Here is a 16,898-nt window from a genome sequence, read left to right as displayed (position 1 = left end):
AACCTGTACAAACACGGATGTTTAACTTCCCTGGCAGTTCTGTCTGTTGAGCAGCCACTGAACTGGCAAAATCACACCAAACAAAAGTCTAACCTGTCACTCTGTTGACTGCACATTGGAAAATGCCCCAAAAGCAACTAGGTTTTTTCCAATATTTATTTTGGTAATAACAAGTTTATTACAAACCCTTAAATAATTTCAATACAACCCGCAATGCACCTGCTGTTTATGCAAAATAACTCATGTGCAACTTAATTCACTGTTGCATGAAAACTCAGTATATTTTTACACATGTTTATATCTTGTTTGACACAGTTTCCTGACCGACATATGTGTGTCAGGTTGAAGAGGTGTTGGTAATTTATCCCTTGTATTGTCTGACAGTCAACACCTATGAAGTGTGCGTCTTCACTGGCGACACGCTGGGTGCCGGGACCGACGCCAATGTCTTCATTAATATTTATGGAGAAATCGGAGACACCGGAGAGCGCTATCTGAAGAACTCGGACAACCTCAACAAATTTGAGCGGGGGCAGGTATGATGCTCTAAACAAAGAGATGACCACTTTTTTTTTTTTTTTTAATGAGCTGAAGATAAAAGGAAGGAATGTATTTCATTAGATTTTTTAAAAAATCATTATTGAAAATAGCAAAGGCTGAAAAAAACACTGGTTCATTAAAAAGGCAAAACACATTATTTATATTAGACTGGCTCACATTTTTATAATTATTCTTTCATTAACTTTGAGACATAAAAAGCAGCTAGCCATGGAGTCATTTTCTGGCAGACAAAGTTAGAAATGCTTCTTTGAGCCAGAATCTCAAAGAAAAAAATATTTAATTAGAGCTCAACAATTTTGGCCTGTTTCTTGGAGAGGTATTCTGCTGAAAATTAACCAGCAGAGAGTCAAAGACTCAAGCACTTCCACGCAACACGAGCCTCGCGCCCAGGTGTGGGTGGGAGTGTATTCTGGTAGGATTACAAGCTCTCCTGCCGGCGAGCCAGCTGTGACTGAGAGGAGCTCTGAGGAGTCCTCTGTGTCATTGAACCTGTCCTACTTTTACTCATTACTTAATCCAAACCTGTGAATTATTAAACTCTACATTACACCTGGCTCTGTAGCAACACAAACGCTGTGTCCGCAGATCGAAGCAACAATAGGCCGATGCTGCTCAGTGGTGGGAATGTTTGTTTACAAAAACAGCCACAAATACTGTGTTTATTTCAAATTTCAGTGAGCAACAAAATACTGATGAAATGGATTAATCACTAATTAATCACACAAATCTGAAATATGAGAATATTTGTTGCATTCAAAGCAACTCAACTTTCCTTGAGTATTTCCATTATTCATTTTTGACACTGTCATGGAGTTAATTTATGTATATGTCATAACACTGAGGTCATAATCACCTAAACTGAATACTATTATTAAAGACAGATGTTATAGCAGGCCTGCATTGTACAGTTGTACCTAATGAAGTGGCACTGGGTTCATAATCATCAGCAAAATGCCCCAAAAATATGTTTACCTGCTACAGAACAGTGTTTCCAGTTGCTGTATTTTGCAGGAGGATGTTTTCATCGTGACAGCTGTCGATCTGGGTCCTCTGAAGAAGCTACGAATCCGTCATGACAACAGTCAGCCTCATTCGTCCTGGTACCTGGACCGTGTGGAGATAGTGGACACAAAGGATGATACGACGTAGGTGAAACAAACATACAGTTTGAGTGGGTTTTGTCAATCATGTAATTTCACATAAATAGAGGTATTTCTTTCGTAGGTACTATTTCCCTTGTACCCGCTGGCTGGCGGTGGATGAGGATGACGGACAGATAGCGAGAGAGCTGGTTCCTGTGGATGAGGCTTTCATGAAGAAGGATGATGAGGAGGGGACAGGCGCCACTCTGGGGCTCGAGCAGAAATGTAACACAGTTTTAAAGCAAGCTCTTAGTAGAGAGACGAGATAAAAGGGAGTCAAGTATTTAATCTAAGTGCCGGTGAAACATGCAGGTGTAGACAGAAGCATAAAAGGATTTATGTATTAGCATGAAAGTGAAAGAATCAAAGCACTGACTTGTTGAATTTATCTTACAGCCATGTCTACTACATATACTCTCAAAATTAAAACCGGAGAGAAGAAGTACGCCGGAACTGACGCCAACGTTTTTGCCATCCTGTTTGGTGAAAACGACGACACAGGTACGATAACTAAGGGCCGACAGATTATCGGCCTGGCCAATTCTTGGGCCCAATATATGGCATTTTGGTGATTATCTGTATCGACATTTTATTTTAATGATCAACGATAAAATTAATCAATGAAAAAGTGTGCACATAACAATCAACCAACACCAGGAGTGGTAGTCTGTAATACCTGCAAAGCAAGTGTCAGCATGGGAAGAACTTTTACTTTTTTAAAACCTCAGGGAGCTATATTGTTTTTTCATTCATTTTTAATTTGAATTTCCACTGAACTTTCTAAAAAAAATTGCATGGAGCTTGCTGTATATGATGGTGAAATTTTCAGTTTTGTGTTGGAGTTTCTTATATTCCAAATTCTACATTTTGACAGAAGTATTTTTCATTTTTATTGAAAATGCATATCCGTTACAAATATCGTTAATCGGTCTCATGAAGTACTCATAGTTCATAACTGTATCGGCCCTGAAAAACCGATATCAGTCAACTCCTAATGATAGCTGGCATTGTTTGTGCTGTATGTTATTGGCTAAATAAAACCAGTCTGAATTTATTCACAGGGATTATCAACCTAAAGGCTTGTAAGAACTATAAGAATAAGTTTGAACAGGGGATGATCAATGAGTTCACTGTGGAGGCGGTGGATTTAGGCGAGCTGGAAAAGCTTCGAATCGGGCACAATAACTCAGGTGAGGAAAGTAAAAGCTCTACAGATTAAAAATAAGTAGAACACTGAATAACCTGACTGTTTTTCGACTATCAGGGGGCTCAGCTGGTTGGTTCTTGGACTGGGTCGAGGTTGACGCTGCCTCACAGGGTCAGAGACTACGCTTCCCATGTGGCCGCTGGTTGGATAAAGGAGAGGATGATGGGGCTATTGTGAGGGATCTGTATCCCGCTGAGTTACAGACTGAACTCTACATGCCGTGTGAGTGAACAGCCGTGTACTCAGATCCATTAGTGAAAGTAGCAGTGCGCTGATTGAGGAACCTTCCTGTGAAAGTGCTTCATGCAAAATTTTACTCTTTAGATAAAAGTGTGGAAGCATTAGCAGAGACGTGCAGAGGTGCTTGTCAGAGCATCGTCTCTTTGATGCAGCCTTTAACAAGTGTGTTAATTTCCTGCCTTTTAAACTTCACCACAACAGCACTACCCAGCTTCTTGACATGCAAGTGAAACAGTCCAAATCATAATGCTGCAGTAGTAGAAACTGTTTTATTCCCACTTTCAACAAACTACGATCGTGCCTCTCAGCTTCCTTTACAGCAGGCCATCGTCATTATCTAACTAACCTTGATAATTCTGAAAAAAATCATAATAATTCCAAAATACCTAATAATAAATTAAAAAAATCAATAAATATAAAGACTAATTTGCATTCTTCTACACTGAGAAATCTGAACTTTGTAAAAGACACAAAAATGGCACCAAAACTGCAACCCCTGATTGCTTATAACATAGCATCTAGAAAATATCTTTTTTTTTTTTTTTGGATCATAACGTATTAAGTGACTACTACATCCATCAAATAAAATGGGGAAGCAAACTGTGTATTTACAATATGTGAAATATTTTTCTCTGAATTATGGTGAAGGGATATTCTAAAATGTAAAAAATGATAAATTCCCAAAGTGTCAATACCAATCAAATGTAAAAGCCCCCAGTATAAGTGCTACAGAGCTCCTGATGTACCCAAAATAGGGTGTTTTTCTCTTGTTCACATTATCTTGTGCACACAAATTATTATTTGGGGCCTACAAAGTCTTGTCTTGTGTGCACAAGATTTTAACAGTAGGCCTTTGTCACAGGAGATATTTCATCGTGTCATAGTAGGAAAAGCAACGATGTCACTGATATATAATTGGAAACTTTAAAACCTCTAATTGAGACAATTTTTAAATTTAAGCCGGGGGTCTCGAGTCCTCCCCCCTGAAAAGTTTTTGTTTCAGAGACTTTGTTTCTTGCATTGCGATCGCTTTTAAAGACTGAAAATACAATGATAAGTACACTAAAACAGCACACATTTCATTTCACTTTTAAAAGACTACAGAATAATTCGATCTTGTGTGACTCTAGCAAAAAAAACTAATATTCATCAGTTTGCATTCCTTCATTCACGCATTCATTTCAATACATCGTGTGACCCCTAAGCTCAACTGGAAAAAATCAACCTGCCAGTTTTTACAAAATGCATGCCCCGTTCTTTTGCTGCTATAACAAGTTAAAATGTCTTTGGTGAAAATCATTTTTTGGGACTTCAGAAGCTCCATAAAGTGCAGAAACTGCACTGAAGTGCTTCACTGCTTGTAGTTTGTGACCTCTCTAACTCTCAGGATGTGAAGCGTTTTGTTAAATTGTTTGTTTATATCATCCGTCTCACTTGTGTCATACAAAACAAAGCTGTCGCCTTTTTCTCTGATTTCTCAGTTGTGCCGTATGAGATCAAAATATACACCAGTGATGTGTTTGGTGCGGGAACAGACGCTGATGTGTTCATCGTCTTGTACGGACGTAAGGGAGTGTGCACACAGCAGAAATCCCTGTGTGTCAACAAGAGAGAGAGACGTCTGTACTTTGAGAGGGGGGCTGAGGACATGTTTATTGTAGAGGTGAGTGTGTTGATTTGGACTTTACATCTTTAAAGCCAGCGTCTGCAGCTCTATAGAAACTGTGTTGTCTTTTTTCACAGCTTGAGGACGTCGGTGATGTTATTGAAAAAATCAGGATAGGACATGACAACAGGGGCACCAACCCGGGATGGCACCTCGACCGAGTGGAGATAAGACGTCAGCTCAGGAAAGGAAAGGTCGTAAAAATCCCCTTGAAATTAAACCTGCGTCGATAAGTGCATCATTAAGAGTTTCCTTGTCTGTGCCCTCATTAAATTATTAACAGATTAATAATGTAACACCTTTTGGCTCACACATCTCTCAGAGTCAGATATACTTTTCTTCAGTGTCAGACAGACACAGACAGGCCCAGTTAAGGGATTTCTTTTTTCTTTTTTTTTTAAATGGTAGGGCTCAGAGACGACCATTTTCCCATGTGAGTGCTGGCTGGCCAAGTCTGAAGATGATGGGGAGACGGTGAGGGAACTGGTCCCTTCGGAAATCATCACAGAAAAACTCCTCAGGGATGGGAAGCTGAAAACGACTGAAGTTGAGGTGGAGGACGCTTTGGAAAGTAGGTTAACCCGGATTTATGTGGTGAATGTAGCTAAGTACATATACTTCAACCCTGTACATAAGTATAAATTTGAGGTACTTGAACTTCACTGAAAGGAACAGTTCAGCCCCATATCAAAATCACATATTTTCCCTCTTACCTGTAGTGCTATTTATCAATCTAGATTGTTTTGGTGTGAATTGCCTAGTGTTAAAGATATCCGCCATAGAGATGTTTGCCCTCTTGAATATCTTGAAACTAGATGGCACTCGGCTTGTGGTACCCAAAGCGCCAAAAAAACTCAACAACAATGTCTCTTTCCAGAAATCATTACCCGGTTACTAATTAGTCTAATAAAAAGCACTAGATGAGAGCAAAAATATGTTTTTTTTATTATTATTATTATGCATTGAGCTATTCTTGTAAGTATTTCCATTTCATGCCACTGTATACTTTTACTCCACTACAGTTCAGAGGGAGATAGCAGCTTTAGACACTAGTGACTTTACAGATTAAGACAACTCAATGAAAACATGAATCAAACTTGTTGGATCTGATGTGGTTTTAGATGTATCTAACAGTAATTAAATCACTTTATTAGCTCCACCCAGGGCAAAAATAAAATAAAATAAAACACTCAAACTGGCTGCTTTCTGCATAAAGGGCATTTTTACTATTGATGCCTGTACTTTTAAGTACACTTTGCTAATAACAGTTAATAATCTGCAGCCCCCCTCAGCTTTATGGAGCTTTATAGTGAGTTTCAGTGCATTGTTTAGCATAATTAATATACTGCATGAACACACATACTGTTTGATTGGATGCTACTTACTTCATATAAGCAGAGAGACTTAAGTGCACAGCAGGAATGTTTAAATTGTCGTCTGCTAAAAAATCTGTGAGTCATAACATCCTTTGTGGCAAAGAAATGCATCTTATTGAGCTGGAACCACCAAAGGCCACCAGAATTCAGTTTGTTTTAACAAATTAGGAGTGAAACTTTACGTCTTGAACAGCAAGATGTGTCCAACTTATTTTTTAGGTTATAACTAAAAAATAAGTTGGACACATCTCTGAAAATATGGGAACCTTTTATGGACCTCTGACCACGACCTAGCCAGCTAGACTTGATCTGATTCTGTATGGAAAGAAGACATAGTTGATCTGTTGCTGTATTTTTATTTTATTTGTTATATTATTTTGTAATTTTATTTAATTTGTTTTTAAATAGTCAACCCATTTATTTTGCTCTCCTTTGTCTAATCATACATCTACTTAATTCATATTTCTTTTTTTTCTTCAATCACAGCTCATGTTTACAACGTGTCTGTGCGGACAGGTGACATGTATGGAGCAGGAACTGATGCCAACGTTTTTCTCACCATCTATGGAGACCTGGGAGACACAGGCGAGCGTAAACTCGCCAAATCTGAAAACAACAAGAACAAGTTTGAGCGAGGACAGGTACGTGAGGAAAAGTGTGACGAGTTGTGCCGTGTCACTACTCTGAAAGTAGCTGAAAGTATTAAAATGTGTCTTTGCTTCTTAGGTGGACAAGTTCACCATTGAGGCAGTGGACTTGGGTCAGGTGTTCAAGATTCGTATTCGTCACGACAACTCCATGATAGGGGCCGACTGGTATCTGGACCAGGTGGAGGTGCTGGACAATGAAACAGAGGAGGTGTACATGTTCCTGTGTGAGCGCTGGCTGTCGACGAAAAAAGAGGACAAACGCATAGAGAGGACCTTTTTCGTCAAGGTTTGTTAAACTTGGGTTATTACTTTTTGTTTTTTGTATTTTTCATCATGTTGGCTGCTGCTGCAGTTATATTAGTCATGAGGAAGAAATTTGTAGATTATTTGTCTGTCATGTGTCCTGTTCAGGGGTATGAAGGTGAAAGAAACATTGATCCAAATTCCAAGAAGATGCTTCAAGCCAAACTGGGGCTGGACAGAAACGCCAACAAGAAGAAAAAAAAGAAGAAGGTGGCAGCGACAGAAGAAGGTCCAAGTAAGGCCATAAAACCAATCTCCATGTTTCTCAGGGTGAGGTGTGAGTATGATGAAAACAATGTGCAGATCATTAATTAATGTCCATCATAGATCTAGGACTATTTTTTGACCGCAGGTAACTCATTGGAGTCTCTGCTTTTTACTGGTGATCTAGCAGTGACAACAAAGTACTGTGTCTGGATGGATCAAACAAACGAGATATAAAGTGTTAGTGAGCTTTAGAGTTGCTAGTAGGAGCATTTTGTTTCCGTCAGACAGAGCCAGGCTAGCTGTTTCCCCTTGTTTCCAGTCTTTATGCCAAAATAGTCTAATCTACTGCTGGCTGTTGCTTTGTATTGACTGTACAGACATACAAGCACTTGTAGTATCAATCGTCTTGAAAACAAACTGAATGAGTGTATTAATATTACTGTTTGTGTAACCAGTCTTCTCTTCCACCCAGTCATCCCCTATCACTTCACCTTGTCCACCGGGGTGGAGCGTGACGCCAGCACTACAGCCAGGGTCTACGTCATCATCATCGGCCCCAACGACGTGGAGACGGACCGTCTGTGGCTGGACCTGCCAGAGGGAAAGAAATCCTTCACAGCTGGCACCATGGAGCACTTTGTGTGTTATGGAACTGACGTAGGAGAGATCAAGAGGGTGGAAGTGAGAATCTGGGACTGTCTCTGTTTCTAAATCTGTGAAACTGTCTCCTCTCTGCTGCCTCCTCAGATGTGCTGATGTTAAAAATTTAAATAAAGCCATTTTCTAGCTCAGCAATAATTAATTCTAGCTGTGCCTTCTGGTACCTAGATCAAACAAAATCAAATGATATATCAATTCCCAGTTCTACCTTCCCCCTCTCTCTGTGTCTCCTCTCCCTCCTCTCTCCTCCCTCCGTTTCCTCCTCAGCTTGGCCATAATGGTGTCACACCAGAGAGCTGCTGGTTGGTGGATGAGCTGTCGGTTGCCGTGCCAACCAAAGGTATCAAGTACATCTTTCCATGTAAGTGCTGGCTTGCTAAAGACAGGGGAGATGGTCTGACTGCCAGACTCTTCAATGTGCTGGACTCAAGCACGATCAACATTATCCGCAAAGTGAGTCACAGCACTGAAAATATGAATCCTCAGAAAATGCTCTGTTGATCTTGTACAAAAACAGAATCAGTCTCCTCCTCATCACTGCTATCTGCTTTATATTGTAGGTTATTTATTCGGCAACAGTTGTCACAGGTGACACTCAGTATGCAGGGACTGATACCAACATTTTCCTGACTGTGTACGGAGCCAATGGGAGCACAGAGGAAATGCTACTGCCCAAAAATGAGGACAGGTCAGTCTTCCAATCACTCCTTGATTGTATTGATCACTTTTTTATAAAAGGAAAAGTAGTGTGTTTTAGGAAATACTTGTATTTGCTTTCTTGAAAAAAAAAAAAACTTAAAGTAGCTTTACTCGCCATTTTCATAATAACAGTGTGTCAGACGAGGATATACTATAATATTTTAATATTCTATATACTATAGACAGAATTTTTAATTTAATTTACACAGCAAATAGCAGTTTGCTCCTTTATTACAGCTCTGAATGCTGCACACAGAACTTTTAAGATCTGCAGTCCAGATGTTATAAAATCCAAAATGATATATGTATGGTTTCCATTTAGGTTTGAAAGGGGCCAAGAAGACACATTCAGTTTGGAGATTGATGACATTGCTCCTCTGAAAAAGATCAGAGTTCGGATCGATGGCTCTGGGAGTCGCCCTGACTGGTTTCTTGACAGGGTAATTCAAATACCACTGGGACGACCATCGTTTGTTAACCCCTTTCATATACAGTGTGTAGTAGAGAATGATAAAATTCACAGGTCTTTCACAGGTATGTGGAGTGCTACTGCACATGTGAAAAAAAGAGTTATACAAAGGCTTTTGTGGCTCCAGAGAGAGCTGCGCGGAGTCTGTCAAACTGCCTCAAGTGATGTCTCAGACCATTTTAGTTTGGTCTGAGGACTAAACGTTTACCTGCCCTATAAATAAATGTTAAAATACCCCCAAAAATACTTTTAAAAAAGTTGGAAAAAGTTAAAAGCCATTCTATAGCATGTGGGAAAAAATGGTTGAAAAAGTTATTGTTCCAGATGTCAATAAAACTTAAAATAAAATAAAAGTTTAAAAGAATATTCTAATGTAGAATGTCAAAATAATGGTCCAAAAAGTCAACATTTAAAATGGTGAAAAAACTCAGACTATAATATTTTGAAAAATGCCATATACTATAGCATGCAGTAAAAACGTTTTAAAAAAGTAATCGTTCCAGATGCCAATTAAACTTATGGTACAGCATATTTAAGTTTATGCTGTAGAATTTTCGAAAACATGCCAAAAAGCCAACATTTAAAGGGAGCTTAGGTCATTCTGTCAGGTATAAATGTTTTCAGAAACAGAGTTAAACGCAAAGTAGGTCAATCTGATAGGTAAAAATGTCTATCAGAATGACCTACTGCCTGTATAAATGGAGTCAAAAGTAGCGTAGGTAATTTTGTCAGACACGAAATTTCTATCCAGATGTAGTATTTCCTGTATAAATGTAGTTAAAGGAGGCATAGGTCATTTTGTCAGGTGGGAAAGTTCATTCTTTCAATTACAAATGTCTATCAGAGTGGACTGCTTCCTGTATAAATCTGGCATAGGTCATCCTGATAGGTGGCACAGGTCATTCTGTCAGATACAGGCAATCAGGTGCTTTTAATACTCAAAATAGAAATGCTTGAAATTGACATTTAATTTAATTTAATTGAAATTTAAATCAGTGTACTCTTAATTTAGTGTCAGTCATGTAAAGTTATAATTCAGTTCAATTTGTGATTTGTCCCAGAGGGCAATTTGTGTTGCAGCGAGTGTAGAAACAACATAAACAATATAATTGAAATTAAATAAATTGCAGTTTTGACATAAAAAGGATTTGTTGTTTTTGCATAAATTAAAATCTATAAAGCAACTTTCCTTATTTTACTGATTACAATCACATCTTGTTAAGCACTATGTAGACCACAAATACAGGCTCATAGTTAAATTTTATATCATTTACTGCAGTGATAGTCAGAAAAATCGCAATTACATATTTTCCCAAAGTCACTCAGAATGCTAATGTTGGTCTGTTTCTGTCATTTCTTTTTCTTCTGCTGCAGCTAAACAGTGACATTCACGCAGAAAACGTACAGTATAACTTCAGTGGTCAAAACATGTTACTTCATTGCTCCATAACAGTGTAATTATATGCTTTTAGATTTTGATGCGGAACCTGAACACAGAGGAAGTGTATGTGTTTACTTACGAGAACTGGCTGTCAAAGACAAAAGGGCCGAAGAGGACGAAGGTGTGCGAGCTGGCAGCGGTGGTGGATGATGAGGAAATGGTGGAGAAAACAACGTACATCATCCAAGTCCAGACCAGTGATGTCGCAGGTGGGTCACATGAGCTGCTTGTTTAATTTCTGCCACAGATGGAGAAGACGTAGACTTTGTGAGCCTTTTTGAGCATTTTATTATTATTTTGAGCAAATATTTAAAGATATGTTTCCTGATATTTTAGGGGCCGGCACTGATGCCAATGTGTTTTTGATGATTTTTGGAGAGTATGGGGACACTGGGATGCTGCCTCTGAAGGAGAGCACCAACAGGAACAAGTTTGAGCGTAAAATGAAAGATGTGTTCAGGTTTCCCGACATGCTCAGTCTGGGCGAACTGTCCAAGGTCAGAGTGTGGCATGATAACACAGGTAAGGAGAATAGAAACAGCAGGATTAACGTGATTTTGATGATTTGTAGCAGTGATTTGGCATTTTGTTTTGTTCTTTCAAGACTTGTTTAATTACAATTTCAGGAAGTTTAAGGATTCTTTCACATGTCTGAGACCATCTCGTCAAACAATACGTTACATGAAGGAAAATCATTGCATTCATAAATTATTTTGTTGCTGCTGTTTCTGTTGAATCTGAGAAAATGTAGTTATATTTTTTTTTTTACTGTATTTACAACTTTATTCACTTGTTTTTAAATGGAGGTTATTTTTTATTTCTGATTCCAAATGTTAGCACTCATATCAACAAAAAATGCCAGAATCTTCCCTTTTTACATACTTTTTTCTAGCATTAAGAGAATATTTGGAGCTTTTTGGGAAATGCACCTCCTTGCTTTTTTTTGCCGAGACTTAGATGAGAAGATCAATATCACTTTCATATCTGTATGCTGAATTATTTAGCAAACAGCTTCATATTTTAAACATGAAGCTGGAGCCAGCAGCCGTTTAACTTATCTTAGCTAGCCTGGTGCTCTCCAGCCGGGAAATATTTTGATCCATAACCCCCTGTGATACTGCAACATGTCTTTTTATATTTTAGTTTTTTTTATGTGGATTAAACAAATTGCGCAAATTTGAATTGCGAATATAAAATACACCTAAGGGAAACACATCAATTTCGAAAAAAATAGAAAAAAAACGTTTGTACGTCACATGAGGTGGTATTTTAGATGATTAAAAAAAAGACATATTTTGCAAAACTGCAATGGAAGCACTTTTTTTCACTTTTTCCAGTCACAACTTTCTCCTTTGGGGCATGATGCAGCTGGCACTGCGAGAGGTGTTATTGCATCGCAAAACTTTTCAAAAGTGGAGCGGATCATCCAGAAGTTTTAGATCCACAATTACTCTGTGAAATTGTGGACTATCACTTCCCAGAAAGCCCTCATACTCGACCGCTCCTACATATAAGGTGCTTGCCTTTTCATTATTGCTCGCATAAGATGCCTACGTCGCCTTCAGTTAGAAAAAATGGCGGCTAGTGCGGTGGCTGCAACAGGAATAAACCTGCCAATGTTTTGAATATCCATCGCCAAGCTTCTTAGAGAGTTAACACGAGAGGAGAAGTCGCATAACATCACTCAATGGAAACGCAGTCATCTTGCAATTGTGTTTTATTGACATTTTGAAAATATTGCTTAACTTTGGCGCAAATCTGTAATGGAAACCCGCTTTGTATGATAGGCTAACCAGCCGCTGGCTTTTTTGCTTCATATTTACCATCACCATCACCATTTATCTTCTCATCCAACTCTCTGCAAGAGAGTGAGCGAAGGTATTTCACAAAAATGTAAAAAGCAAACAAACAAACTAAAAAAACAATTGTTTGCTAATTTAGTATCGGCTATTGCATGCAGAATCACAGTTAATAGTAGTGATGGGCGAAAATAAGTTCTTTTTTTTTTAACAACTCTTTTTAGTGTGTGGTTTGTACCTGGTCAGTCAATCGGACTTCCAAATGCTCATGAATGTATGACTTTTCCCACTCGAACAAGAGGCGATTCAGTCGGACTCATGTCCAGACAGCCCGGCAGCTACATTCAGTGAACGAGACTGAACAAAACATACTCTCAGTGGGATGCCTGCCTCTCCTCAGGAAGAATGACAAATTTATACAGTCAAATCACACTTCTGCAACATCTTATAAAGCTTATAAAGCCTACCAATGTACAAGAGGGAACCTGAATCCCTGCATTCAAAATGAATGCTTCATCTTTATGTCAACATATAACTGATGTCTGGTAATGCAGTTGGTAAGAAATGTATGGAGTGGGCAGCACTAGCTGTTGAATATGCATGTACTATGATAGACTGTCATGGACAATCTGAAACCATATTTTAAAAGCATACTGCACATTTTGAAGATTGAAGATTCTATATAAATATAAAATATAAAAACTCAAAGGAACAGATACTATGAAAAGTGTCATTCCTCCCATCACTAATTCATAGATGCAAATGCACAGAGGGATGTAGAGCATATTTTTTTATCTTTACATTGTAAAAAAAAAAAAAAAAGAAAAAAGAAAAAGAAAAAAACTTATCATCTTTAAGTACTAAAAGGATGAAACTATAATGGACTTTGTTGCTCTTGCTCTGAACAGGCCCAGCTCCTGGTTGGCACCTGGAGTACATTGACGTAAAAGACGAGGCCATGGACCAGACCTTCAGGTTCCCCTGCGACCGCTGGCTGGCTAAAAATGAAGACGACAAGCAGACAATGAGGGAGCTGGCCTGTGCCAACAACGACTCTGTAGACCTCAGTGACAAAACCAGTTAGTAGTAAAAATGGAAGTCTGTGGGCATAATTACAAGCTATCTAATTGTCGCAAATGACTTGCCGTTAATTACAACCATTTGCCAGATGTGAAATGGTCATAGTGCTACAATCCCTGTCTGTGCATTGCCTACAGAATATGAAATTGCCACAGCAACCGCTAACACAGACGATGCCTCCACCTCGGAAAATGTCTGGATTGTGTTGGAAGGGAGGAAAGCTCGTTCCAAGGAGTTTGTTCTGGAGAATAAGAAAAAGAAGTTCTTATGGTAGGTCTTCAAAGAGAGTCTAGGTGCCTCGGCTCACGGTAAAACCCTATTATGTGGCCTTACATAATCTCCTCTCTTTCACATGTTTTGTTTTTCTACCCTCTTTTATCTTGTAGCTTCACTTTCTGTTCTCCGAGCCTCTGCTCTCAGGAGAGCTAATCCCATGAGACGCACACAAGAGAAACTCTCTGGCAAACCGGCGAATTTAACTGTTCCGTGTTCAGAATCAAACCTTGTACAAACTCTGCATGTAACTTTTGTTTGCCCTCTCTCAGCGGTGCCACCGACACGTTTGAGTTCTCGTCCAAGCACGTGGGGGAGATCGCTGGTATCTGCATTGGCCACATAACGAAAGACGGGAAGAAGGTGAAGGCTGAGGCCTTCTGGCACGTTATGGAGGTGGTGGTGACAGAAAAAGAGCTGGGAAACAAGTGAGTTAAATCTCACCCATCCTGCATTATTTTATATAAAATCTTACGCTGATGTGTATTTAAACTTTCCATCCTGTTTAGGTATTACTTCCACTGTGATGCACAAATCCCCCTGGCAGCCAAAAAGGACCAGTTCCTGACATTTGAGTGCTTCAAGTCCGTCGAGAGTTTCGCCAGCAAAGTCCGCAACCTGGTGCCCGTCAAGTATGAAATCATTGTCATCACCGGGGATGTGAAAGGAGCTGGCACAGACGCCAACGTTTTCATCACCATCTATGGCGTCAACGGTGACTCGGGCAAGCGTCATCTGCGGCAGAAGTTCCGCAACCTTTTCGAGCGAGGGCGAACGGACCGCTTTGTGCTGGAGATGCTGGACCTCGGGGAGCTGCTGAGGGTCAAAGTGGAGCACGACAACAGCAACTCCAACTGTGGGTGGTTTTTGGAGTGCGTGGAGGTGACCAACACAGCTAACTCAGTGACGACCATCTTCCAGTGTGGAAAGTGGCTGGACACTCATAAGGCCGACGGGCAGATTCAGCGAGTGCTCTACCCCAGATATTAGGACACGTGAAACAGAGCGTGGGTGAGCAGCATTTCTTTAAAGACCTTTTTTTTACTGCACGTTAGACAAGATTTAAGAGGAAAAAGATTTAAATTAACAGACTTGAATGTACTTTAAAGTCAGTTTTTAAAGGAACACCAATGTTCTTTTCTAAGTTTGTGCCAACTGTTTAGGTTGCCCCTCTTTTATCTGCAGAAAAGCCATTTGCCTTCTCTTGAACAATTTAAACAATAAACTTAAACAGACCTGAATATTGCCCAAAGCAGATAAACTAACACAATAAACATTTAGTCTTAAATTGCTCTTTCTTTGTTTAGCTTTTTGTCAAGGTCAAGTCTTTTTGCATCATGTTATTGTGTTTTTCACATACACGAGACAAAGACAACCAAAAAATAGTCCCACGGAACTGTCATTGCATTTATGACACCACTAAAACCAAATGAGAACAGTATTTTTACTAAAGAGTCTTTACAACCAATTTTACAGAAATGTCACAATTCTATATATATATTTGCAAAAGAATTTGCATTAGAATTAATGTTCATAAATTCAAATTATAGCTCACAGATGAAGTTGTTTGAGGGTATACAGTCATGAGGACGTGACCTGGAAAAAAGTGTTTAAAAAGTAGAAATTATTCTAAAGCAAAAAAAAATAAATAAATAAATAAATAAAAAAATATATATATATATATATATATATATATATATATATATACACACATATATACTAGTATATTTTTTTAAATCAATTAATATAAATCTTTTGGAAGGTTTCCATTGCCTTTTTTTGTTCTCGAAAGAATTCTCATCAAGTTTGCTTGGGGTTTAAAGGTTTGAATACTTGTGAAAAGTGTCTCAAAACAGCACAAAAAAAGTGCTACTGGTCCAGGTTTTAAAGGGTTAAGTGTGTGTCTACAGAACTAGAAGTGCAAAAATATTATCTATTTTCCATGTTTTTAGGACTCTTTCCTTCCTGCACCACTCTGTAAGGCCTGTCCACAAGCAAGGGGATTTTTTGTTGATTATGATACATAAAACATCTGTGTAATTCTGCGTTTTTTAAGTGGTATAGCCATACAGGCCATCCTTTGAAAGCTACACTTCTCACAGTGCCACTAATGTTGACCATTTCAAGATACAAACCACCACAGCAGGCCTCATAAACCCTTCTGTCAAACCACAAACCAAATAACAATTATTACTCACCTTTGAAGTGTTGTTGTGATCCAAAAATTCATATTTGTTGCCATTTTTCTAACAGAAATGCTGCTCATAGACTCCCAAACATCTAGATGATCTAAATTCAGTGAAATATTTTGTCCAAGCTCATTATTTCATCCATGGATATCCACAAACTGCTGTTGCATCTTTGAAAGATTCATATTTCCATAACTTTGATCAAAAAAGGGGGAGGTTAGACTTTCAGTCTTTCAATAAGTCATAACCATAAAAATACTAAGGCAGACTGTTTTGCAAAAGTTAAAAAGCCTTTTTTTTTAAAATATGGGCTGAATGCCTACACTTTTCAACTCCCAGTCGTCATCAGGGCATGTAAAAACAACTGGCAGCTCACAGAGATACAAAGGCTGATAATTGTCACAGGTGCAATCAATGAAGTGATTAGGCACACACTCCGGTCAAACAAAGCACCAGTGTGCTAAAGACCAGCAAATTTATCACACAGTCAACAACATCAGATAGTGTCTATCCAGAACTTTGATGTTATTTATCTTTTGTTCAGATTGATAAACGCAAGAATTCTTACTTAAGGTTTCAATTCAGTGCTCTCTGAACCAACAGGAGCTTTGAATTTGGTTGCTAAGAGACCTAAAGCCAAATTATGGCCTGAGCTGAAGAGCAGAACTTGCTGTAGTTTTAAGGCAGGAAAAGCCACAGTGATTGCCCAAGACTTATGGGTCTTAGTGTTATAATAATGATAATAAATGATGTAATAATAAACTTTATTTGCAGAGCACTTTTCAAGCGAAAACACAAAGTGCTGTCCAAAAACCAAAAGCAATAATTCTGAGACATATGCATATAAGTACACCTATATATACACACAAAGACAAACATACATGCACGCAATACTGTCAACTGTTAGGAAAAGCCTTACTATAACAGTACGTTTTC

The 16,898-nt window shown here is 38.7% G+C and overlaps 1 protein-coding gene and 1 long non-coding RNA gene across 3 annotated transcripts in view; one reads left to right on the top strand and one right to left on the bottom strand.

The window, feature by feature from the left end:
- Positions 1-15,035, top strand: part of loxhd1b (lipoxygenase homology PLAT domains 1b) — a 29,322-nt gene extending 14,287 nt beyond the window's left edge. For both annotated transcript variants that reach the window (XM_088076035.1, XM_042488945.2), the window contains 22 exons: positions 385-536; positions 1,573-1,706; positions 1,786-1,928; positions 2,100-2,204; positions 2,765-2,893; positions 2,968-3,132; positions 4,632-4,813; positions 4,894-5,010; positions 5,225-5,387; positions 6,679-6,833; positions 6,919-7,128; positions 7,254-7,380; positions 7,825-8,033; positions 8,280-8,465; positions 8,573-8,700; positions 9,034-9,151; positions 10,653-10,830; positions 10,958-11,143; positions 13,329-13,499; positions 13,638-13,770; positions 14,046-14,201; positions 14,283-15,035. In XM_088076035.1, the coding sequence (XP_087932161.1) occupies positions 385-536; positions 1,573-1,706; positions 1,786-1,928; positions 2,100-2,204; positions 2,765-2,893; positions 2,968-3,132; positions 4,632-4,813; positions 4,894-5,010; positions 5,225-5,387; positions 6,679-6,833; positions 6,919-7,128; positions 7,254-7,380; positions 7,825-8,033; positions 8,280-8,465; positions 8,573-8,700; positions 9,034-9,151; positions 10,653-10,830; positions 10,958-11,143; positions 13,329-13,499; positions 13,638-13,770; positions 14,046-14,201; positions 14,283-14,763 (3,728 nt within the window). In that variant the 3' untranslated portion in view covers positions 14,764-15,035. The remainder of the gene's footprint in view (positions 1-384; positions 537-1,572; positions 1,707-1,785; positions 1,929-2,099; positions 2,205-2,764; positions 2,894-2,967; positions 3,133-4,631; positions 4,814-4,893; positions 5,011-5,224; positions 5,388-6,678; positions 6,834-6,918; positions 7,129-7,253; positions 7,381-7,824; positions 8,034-8,279; positions 8,466-8,572; positions 8,701-9,033; positions 9,152-10,652; positions 10,831-10,957; positions 11,144-13,328; positions 13,500-13,637; positions 13,771-14,045; positions 14,202-14,282) is intronic.
- LOC148189738 (uncharacterized) lies at positions 7,842-16,305 on the bottom strand. Its single transcript, XR_015776423.1, has 3 exons — positions 15,972-16,305; positions 10,701-10,859; positions 7,842-7,943 (listed from the first exon to the last, which is right to left on the bottom strand). It is a non-coding gene; the product is annotated as an uncharacterized LOC148189738 (long non-coding RNA).
- Between the last annotated feature and the right edge of the window lie 593 nt (positions 16,306-16,898).

The sequence above is a fragment of the Plectropomus leopardus genome, chromosome 4 (assembly GCF_026936395.1).
Source record: "Plectropomus leopardus strain MGB_pleo_1.0 chromosome 4, ASM2693639v1, whole genome shotgun sequence".
Lineage (NCBI taxonomy): Eukaryota > Metazoa > Chordata > Actinopteri > Perciformes > Serranidae > Plectropomus > Plectropomus leopardus.
The sequence above is the reverse complement of the archived record's forward strand: the minus strand, read 5'-3'. Positions and strand labels throughout refer to the sequence as shown.